Source organism: Daucus carota, chromosome 1 (genome assembly GCF_001625215.2).
Source record: "Daucus carota subsp. sativus chromosome 1, DH1 v3.0, whole genome shotgun sequence".
Taxonomy (NCBI): domain Eukaryota; kingdom Viridiplantae; phylum Streptophyta; class Magnoliopsida; order Apiales; family Apiaceae; genus Daucus; species Daucus carota.
The window spans coordinates 45,105,341-45,115,282 of record NC_030381.2 but is presented as its reverse complement, the minus strand read 5'-3'; the positions used below and the strand labels follow the sequence as shown (position 1 = coordinate 45,115,282).

Genomic DNA, 9,942 nt, shown 5'->3' with positions numbered 1-9,942 from the left:
CCGAAATTTGTTTCTGTACAAACAATGACTACAAAGTAGTAGCAAAATAATCACACGTCCACATCATCAGATGATGATTCTATTATTTATTGTGATGAACATTTAACAAATTCATTTGCCCCGGTTGGAAAACAACATAAATAAAAATAAGAAACGAGTTAGATAAGCTAGTCTGCTGGAATATTTTTCAAGAACCGGTATGATCTTCATTTTCCATTGACAAACATGTAGTGCATTGTTGCGTCTCCGTAACAAAACAAAATAGAGCATATAATGCATACAAATCTTTTGATTGAGGAGAGATTAATTCTCTACCAGCACATCAAATTTCAGTAAAATCAAAAGCAGGCCACCACAAAAATGGGCAACTGAAACCAAAAGTGAAAAACTAGGTATAAATCCAAGAACCAGTTGCTAAATCCAACCCTGCTACTTCATTTGTCAATCAAAGGCTTTCTCCCAATCCTCCACAGTCTCTGATGTTTGCTCATCCATGTGCTTTTCCACAGTAACTGAAGAACTTGATCCAGATTCCAGTGTAGAAACCATCTGGCTTTTTGACTGTTCCCCAGGATCTGTAATTTGCACTACAGAAGTAGATGAACTAGGAGTGGTCTCAGCATCTAGAATGCTCCATCTGTTCGATGAAGCAGGGATAGGCGCATCGTTTCTCTTCAGAACAGATGCTTCCAATCGAGTGGAATCACCCACCGTTTCCTCCTCATCGCCCCATGAACTCACCCTCCAATCAGGCTCCTGAACCACAGCCTTCTTCCATGGATTTCCCTTCATAGCCAAACCTGATCCTCCATCCTTCGGAGCCCCTGGACCACCCCAAGCATTGGCTCCGGAAGCCACTCCAGGAACACCCCCATTTTGAAGGACTACTGCCCCATAATACAAAGATCCTTGGTCCAACCTCCTCATGGCAGTAGCAGCCCGAGCAGGATCACTAAAGACAGCCAATGCATTCTTGTCATTCAACCAGACTAACTCACACTCTCCACCAAACCTCAAGACCAATGCACTGATATCTGCATCACTTGGCAATTCAAATAGAGCAACAACAAGCCTGGGATCCATGTCTACCAGAGGATCAAACACAGATGGAGTTATCATATTTGCTGTTGTTGTACCTTTGGAACCAAAAATACGAGCTGGGGCTTTCGATTTCGGAGTAACATGAACCACAATAAAACGCTTTGGCTCCCAGCCAGCAGCGCTGATTGATAGCTTCCAGCGCTCAGCTATTAGCCTCACTGCATCTCTCTTCTCTTTCAGCATTGGACAAAATACGTGAACCTTAAGGGAACTGGAACCACCTCTACCCCTGCCAAGGACCAAAAACTTGCATCTCTCTTCAACAGCTAAGACCCACTTAGGATCCCGCCTAAACAAGTCAGAAAGCACTTCCGAAACAGCTGAACTCTCACCAAAATGAAGTGCTTCCAGATTTGGAGTAATACCAAATGCATCTGCAAGTGCACGTTTGCGTTCCATCTTCAAACACTCATCGTCACAGGTGAGCTTCCTTTGCCCAAGTGGAATTCGCTTTCCATTTGCTTCCACTGGCTGAAGCGGAACAGGCAGTTTCTGGACTGCAGAAAGCTCAAGAAGAGAGTCAACATTGTGCCCGTTGTTGCTGCCCCCTGCATCACAAGGAACAGTAGCGCTAATATTTCCACAAGAGCATGTAATTGTGACCCGAAACTCGCATCTAACATCAGGGCACAATGAAGAGGGGTGACAAAGAGCACTGCATGTATGCCGACAGTCTCTTCTTGGTGCACCGCATGTTTGCCCACAAGATGCCCTCAAACCAGAAGTAGGTACAGTAGAAGAATCACATGGTGAAGGATGACAAGTTCTTGCACATGCGTGCATGCCACATTGCCTAGTTTTCCCACAAAGCTGGTTACATCTGATGTCTTTGGATCCACAGGGTATGTTCCTGAGGACCACGTGTCCTCCAATACACTCCTTTGCTACAGGAACTGAACAGGGAGGACAATCCCCAAAGTGGCAACTGTGGGTGGATGAGTGGCCACAAGACTGAGCAACTGAGCAAGGTAACTGACATGAAGGGGGAGGTGTACCACAAGGCTGTGGAGGAGGAATTGAAGTTCTTCCACATGCGCATGTCAGGTCAGTAAATATTGTTTCAGGGCAAGGAGGGCAATGTCCACTGTGACAAAGAGATTCACAGGAATGCTGCCCGCACCTCAACTTCTTACCACAGGACATGGAGCACAAATGCGGGTCCCAATCACCTGGCAATGGATTCTTTGAACTAGATAGAGGGCAGCATCGCTCACTGCACCGATGCCTCCCACAGCTCTTCTTCTGGCCACAAGGTTTATCACAAGCAAATTTGTCATCGCCCATCGTCTTGTAGCATTCCACAGTTCTAGAGGTTGATCCACATCGGCACTTCTGAGTTACAAGCATTTGACATGGTGCACAATCACCTGAGTGGCATACCTCCTTACACTTATGTGACCCACAAGGGAGTGTTTTGCTGCAGATTTCTGAACAGGTAGGAATTGGATCCAAACAACTATGTCTTTCCTGTTCTAACCCTGTTTTACCACAGTAGCATGTCTTAATCTTTCCTGGTAATAAGTCACAATCCCCACATGGCCCTGGATGGCAAGGTGCTGTGCAGACATGGTTTCCACAACTAAGCAGCTTTTCACAGGGTAAAGAGCATGAGAATAGACCATCTACTACATCAACTTCTCCCTTCACAGTCAAGTCTCCACAAAGAACAGATTCAGACTTTTTCTTGCAGAAGCAAGAGGCGTTAATTACAACCTGACAAGTATCACATGGACCGACATGGCATATTTTTTCACAACGATGACGCCAACAATCAAGAAGTTTATCACAGCGCTCTCCACATGTAAGAACAGACTTGCGATCAGAGCATCTCGTTGTAATTACCTTCTTACCACAAGGACACAATCGTGGTGGAGCAAATGCCTTGCAAGGTGGGCAAGGACCGGGATGACATTGCAAAACACAAAGATGAGGACATAGATCCTCCTTGGTCACACCAGCACCTGGAATCTCTTTCTCAAGTGGTTTTCCACAAGGTTCCCCACACGAATGAGGTGTCAGATAAAGATCAGATGGTGGTTCTTCCCTCTTTCTACAAAAGCAAACATATCGAATCTCCTTTGAAGATGTAAGCTGAACAGATTGGCAACCAGGACATCGCCAATTAAATCCCTGATCCTTTCCAGCTGATAGGTCAACAGAAGTAGGAGCACGTGCCCATTTCTTGGTACAATGCAGATGAAAAATTGAGTAACAGCTAGAACAAGACCAAACTGGCGCAGATCTTTTCACCATATCATAACAAATCATGCATTCAACCGTACCCTTCATCAGCTTCTCTTGAATTTCCTGCACTAGCTGCGGCAAACTAGAGTCCTTGGGCACACTCTGTTCCTTCGCTTTCTCCCTCTTCTGATTCAATGGCTTACCATAATGCTGCCCCCTCGAACCCAAGTTCTGTCTGTTCCCACTGCCATTCAACACCGATCTCTTACTAAAATCCCCATAACTTCCATTAGACCTCCCTCTCCCACCCATAGATGATCCCTCGCCACTCCCATTCCGTTTCTGCCTAACTAGTGCAGGCATTCCCTCAACTACACTGGACTCAGACCCAGCAGCAGGCGTAGGCGTTAAGTTTGTAGTAGCAACAACATTATTAGTCCCTCTCGGAATCCACTCTCTTCGTCCACCTCGACCACTTTGATTTTGGGGAATCCGAGTCCGACTATTGCTGTTGTTATTACTATTTTCCCTTCTTTCATTTGGGACTTGAAAGCTCATATTTTGTTCCTGAAATGTACAAAACCACCCATAACCTTTAGTGCAGTTTTTACTTATTCAAAACCTCTCTCTCTCTTTCCAACACACACAAAAAAACCCTAATTTCACAACCACTAAAAACACAAACAGAAACCCTAATTTTGATCCATCTCACCTATCTCCCCCACCTAAATCATTCTATTACAAAAATTCCCCCAAAAACAGATACATACACACAATCAAACCCTAATATCACTTAAAAAGACGCAAATCAAACATAATCATACACAAAAATCCAATCAAATCGATTAAATTAAAACAAAATACCTGAACAGAAGATGAAAGGGTGATTAAAGATGAGCTCTCCTCCGCCACAAAGATCTGCGATACGCGCGTACGTATATGTGTATGTATAGGCGGCCCCTTCTTTGCAGCTAGTTGTATACGTATACGGGTTTGATGTATAATTGCGATGAAATAATAGGAGCTTTTGTTTCTTATTTATACTGGGGGAGCGAGAGATGAGAAATGGGGATTTAATCTGATAAATAATATTAAAATATCAACGAAATGTAATAAAATAAATATTAAATTATTATGAGCAGAAGAAAAGATAACGAGAAATACTTGGGGAACAAGGAGGGAATTGAAAGCTTGGAGCGTGTAATATCACCGCCTCTTTTGCTTGGATGCCAAACATTGCATTATTGCCCATACTCATTTTCAGTTGACTTCATGTTTGACCAACTAATTTCCGTGCCATCATAAAGCTTTTTTATCGGCATTAGAATTTACATGCGAGAGGTTATTTGAAAATGAAAATTTATTTTTAATTTATATATTTGAATAATTATTTTATTTATAATTTATTATGGATAAAAGTTGTTGCTAATAAGAAAATTGCTTGATCAAAATAATTTGATTGCAAAATCTGATCAAAATCATTGCTTATGTCAGGACCTTTGAATAATACAATTGAGGCTGTGGTTCCAGAACTGCTGGATTGTGCAGATTCACTTCCAAGCCTAATCCTTTTTACTTGCTCTCCTACTGATACAGAAGTTTCTGATTCATGTTTTGCTACTTCTACTCTTTCCAATATAAATATTTTTCATGCTAGACTTGGTCATTTGTCTGTTGGCAAATTAAAATAATTGAGTTTGTTTCCATCTCCTGTTTTGAGTAATTTTAATTATTAATCATGTATTCTTGCTAAGCATCATAAAACTGGAATATATTGATACCGAAATAAATGGACAAATAAAACCTAAGTTGGAGCTAACTATTTATCCAAGACTAATTTAAGTTTTATAAGTGTTGTCCCATTTGAATAATTGATTAAAGTAGGTAAATGGACCTCTCCTTTTACGAGGACTGCTACGACCTGCCTACTATATTAGCTTTCTTATCTTGAAGACTAAAACAAATTTATTAGGAGGAGTTGTTAATTTATTGCAGTAATAAAAAAACTGGCAAAATTACAATTTTATTCCGAATCTAAATTTTGTGAAATTTGAACGCTCTCTTCGCAATATTTACTCATCTCATAAATCACTCGGCTAAATACCGTCTCCATTATATAACTCACCTATGTTAAGAGAACTCAAAAAGCCTCTCTAAACAAACTCTTAAGTCTAAATTTTAGGAGCAAATCAAAATCCTGAGTGCTCCAATGGGCTCCTAGATACTCTTTAAAAATTTAGGAGCCTACTCTTGATCTTTTTTTTAAAATAGCATCTAGTAGCTCTTAACTCAATATGATATTATTTTTTTTCCAATCTTTTTTCTCTTTTAGTTAACTTTTTCCTCCTATTTATATAAAATAAATATAAAATGTGAATTAGGAGCTAACTATAAAGAGTAGTATTAGAGTTCTCACGTTTTCCGATGTATTAACTCACTGAGAGCTACATTTCATATGACTTTTTAAGGAATGATTTAGGAGTACCGTTGGAGATACTCTGAGTTATTTAATCGTATCTTTATAGAATATGTTTGGAGTTTTTTCACAAATATTCAAGTCTACAGAGTTTTTTTTATAAAAATACTATAATTTTATTCAAAAATTGCAAAAGTATAATAAAAATTGTAAAAATATCATTTTCTGAGAAAAAAAACAAAAAAAAAACAATCATATCTTCTGCAGCCGCTGGCAACTAGATCTGCAACCACAAATATAACTTTGAAATTCTATTAAAAATTATATATTTTTAAATAATAAATTGCAAATGGGTGTAAATGGCGAAAAGTGATTGTCCTTGCGGGGCAAGGACTAATAGCAACTTTATATTAGTCGAAAAATTAAGAAAATTCTATCTTATCGAAGAAAGAAGCCGGCTTTCATCAAATCTAACATCACCCGACTTTTATTTCCCTTACCTTACCGAATACACCCGTCCTCTTTTCTTTACACTCCATCTCAAATTAAGACGGAGGAAATATTTTCGGATAATTTATTTTCTTCTAAAAGAGATTTACAAATTGGGACGGAAAGAGTAAAACGCAAATGATTTGGACCATAAATGCAGGGATTTGTAAAAAGTAATAGCATGTGCGCACACCTGCACTGTTGCTCCCAAATCCAAATGATGACTCATCACTGTCCCCGTGACGGTGAGTGAACGTATATGCGTTATGCACATTGCAGGCCACATACTTTTTATTCAGCAGATATGCTCCAATAGCGAATATATGGAGTAAAATACTCGTAACGTATATTTTATTTGGTTAATGTTGATTTATAATTAGTAATCCGGCTATCTGATTTGTGTAATTAAGAATTGTAATCAATACCCTTTATTAATAAGCGAAACCACTTTTCGGTGGAACATCGGTACCAAAAGTACCAAAATTTGGTCACTTTCATATTGATTAGGATTTTATAGTCATTGTTATATTATTATTAAAAGACTTTTATATTGAATAGAATTTTATTATTAAAGACCTCAATATTCATTAGGACACTGAAAGACTTCTGTATTGATTAGAATTTTATTATTAAAAACTTCAATATTTATTAGGACAATGTAATATAAATTTTTTATTTAATAACAACAATCATTATAGAATTATGAAAAGATTTTCATATTATTAGGATTTTATACTTATTATTATACATTTTTAGGATTCTATAATTATTATTATACAATTATGAAAAGACTTCTATATTGATTCGGATTTTATAAATAAAAATTTCAATATTGGTTAAGATTATTATACTACTACATAAAAAGACTTCTATGGTGTTTAGGATTTTGTAATATAACATTTATCCTATTCGCACAGTTAAATCTCGCTAACAATTTAACTTATGAAACAGTTCTATAAAATTCATATAAAAAATTGGCTATCATCATATTAATTTTTATTTAACAATTATTACTATTATCAAAAAAAACTTCTATATTTGACAGGATTTTTTATTATAACAATTATCTTACTAATAAAAATATGTTACCAACAAAATTATTTGTTTTAATTTTTTAAAACTCAAATAATTTAATATACGTAACAACTCTATAAATCTTTTATCATACTTCAGAGTTCAAATAAATAGGGAGTTCATATTGATATTAATATAATTCCTATCAATAGAATAATAATGTCAACGAAATTATTCGTTTTAATTTTTAAAATTTATACAATTTAATTTACGAAATAAATTGATAAAACTTCTATCGTATTTCAGAATTAAAGTAAACAAGATTCAATATTGATACCAAATTACCAAAAAAATTGGTCATATATTTTTAATAAATAATAATTACTATCATTCAATGTTTTTCAGAAGATAGCGATAAAGACGAATAAGGCGGTGGTAACACTGACTTGATGGAAACTTAAAAAAAATAAGTCAGTGTCCATATTACAACATATAATAAAAGAACCAAAACTCCATACATACGTCAAATATTCGTTTTAATTTTTAAAACTCATACACTTTAATTTACGAAACAAATTTATAAAACTTCTATCGTATTTCAGAATTAAAATAAACAAGATTCAATATTGATACCAAAGTACCCAAAAATTTGGTCATATATTTTTAATAATAATTATTATTATCATTCAATGTTTTCCAGAAGATTGCGATAAAGACGAATAAGGCGGTGGTAACACCGACTTGACAAATGGAAACTTAAAAAAATGAAGTCATTGTCCATATTGCAACATATATAATAAAAGAACCAAAACTCTGGACATACGTCAAATATTCGTTTTAATTTTTAAAACTCATACACTTTAATTTATGAAACAAATCTATAAAAGTTCTATCATATATCAGAATTAAAATAAACAAGATTCGATATTGATACCAAAGTACCAAAAAACTTGATCATTTATTTTTTAATAATAATTATTATTATTATCATTCAGTGTTTTTTAGAAGATTGCGATAAAGACGAATAAGGCGGTGGTAACACTGACTTGACAAATAGAAACTTAAAAAAAAATTGAAGTCATTGTCCATATTGCCACATATAATAAAAGAACAGAAACTCTAGACATACGTCAAATATTTGTTTTAATATTTAAAACTCATACAATTTAATTTACGAAACAAATTTATAAAATTTCAATCATATTTCAGAATTAAAATAAACAAGATTCGATATTGATACCAAAGTACCAAAAAACTTGGTTATTTATTTTTCAATAATAATAATTATTATCATTTAGTGTTTTTCAGAAGATTACGATAAAGATGAATTAGGCGGTAGCAACACTGACTTGACAAATAGAAACTCAAAGAAAATGAAGTCATTATCCATATTGCAACATATAATAAAAGAAATAAAACTCTAGACATACGTCAAGATATTTGATATCAAATCATTATTCTACTTATGAGTTATATTTTAGAACATATATAATGTTTAGTGATTTATAATATAATTGTTTTATCTTTTGATTGCAACGATTATATTGCAGAACATAACCTGCAAATTGTCAGATGTTTACAAATATTATAGACTAAAAAAATTAAAATTGAAACGAGTAGAGTATTTTTAAATAATTTTGGACAACAATACTCTTATTTTGTGGACTCCATAGAACATGGACCCATATTATTATGAAATAAATTTAAAGTATGATCAAATTTTAATAATTAGAAGATCTTATATTAAATAACAATAATTTAAATATCATTTAAAAACAATAATTTAAATAGGTATAATAAAGATATAATAATATAATTAAAAAAAACATTATTCTTCTAATGAATAACAAATTTTAAAATTTTATTTAAACCCGTGCTTGGCACGGGCTATCAACTAGTATGTATTATTTCTCAACATACAAATTAGATGTATGTCTTGTATAACTACTTACTTCTGTATATTAGAAACTAAAAAGGAATATTGTTTTATAAAATTTTAAATTAACGTGTTCTCCAACAACATATAAACATAACTGGAACAATTATAGAGGGTCACATTCTCCTTTATACAGTATAATATAACATAACAATAATAAGAATAAATAAATAAGGACAAAGATAAATTTTAAACATATTATTATACATAAAAAGACGTGATTATTGTAGATGACAGATGAAGTGAAACTGATAAAAAAACAAGAGAGAAAAGTGCGAGTCCGCTAAGGTGATTGCAACCTTCTGCCGTCCATATCCGTTTCAAATTTGTCATGCACATATCCCCCACAAATCATTCATTTAACCCACATTATTAGTAGTAGTTAAATAACCGTTAGACAACCCTACTGATTCCTCCTTTCGTCTTATTTATTTAATTTTATTTTTCACATATACTTTAAAACACATATAAACCATAATTTTATGATTTCTTTTTAAATAAAATTTTGAATATTAAATATTTGTTCAGATTATAACAAATTAATTTAATACATTAGAGTATTTTATAAGAGCAAACATATATTTCCTCTCTCCCATTCACTTATATTAATATTTTTATGAGCTATAATTTTGCAAATTATTTTTAAACTTTTTACTGAATAAAAATTAAAATATTATAATTTTAATTTTAAATACAAATTACTGATTTATATTTTATAAAAACATTGCGGTGCCCATAAAATAAGAAAATAATAAAAAAAGGGGTTACATAAGTTATAAAGACAAGGTCCAAGAATAACAGG

General features: G+C 34.0%; 1 protein-coding gene across 1 annotated transcript; it reads right to left on the bottom strand.

Annotated features, from left to right (window-relative positions):
- Positions 1-183: 183 nt before the first annotated feature.
- Positions 184-4,363, bottom strand: LOC108204472 (NF-X1-type zinc finger protein NFXL1). Its single transcript, XM_017373934.2, has 2 exons — positions 4,150-4,363; positions 184-3,852 (listed from the first exon to the last, which is right to left on the bottom strand). The coding sequence occupies exon 2, from the start codon at positions 3,841-3,843 to the stop codon at positions 442-444; it is 3,402 nt and encodes a 1,133-aa protein (XP_017229423.1). The 5' UTR covers positions 3,844-3,852; positions 4,150-4,363; the 3' UTR covers positions 184-441.
- Between the last annotated feature and the right edge of the window lie 5,579 nt (positions 4,364-9,942).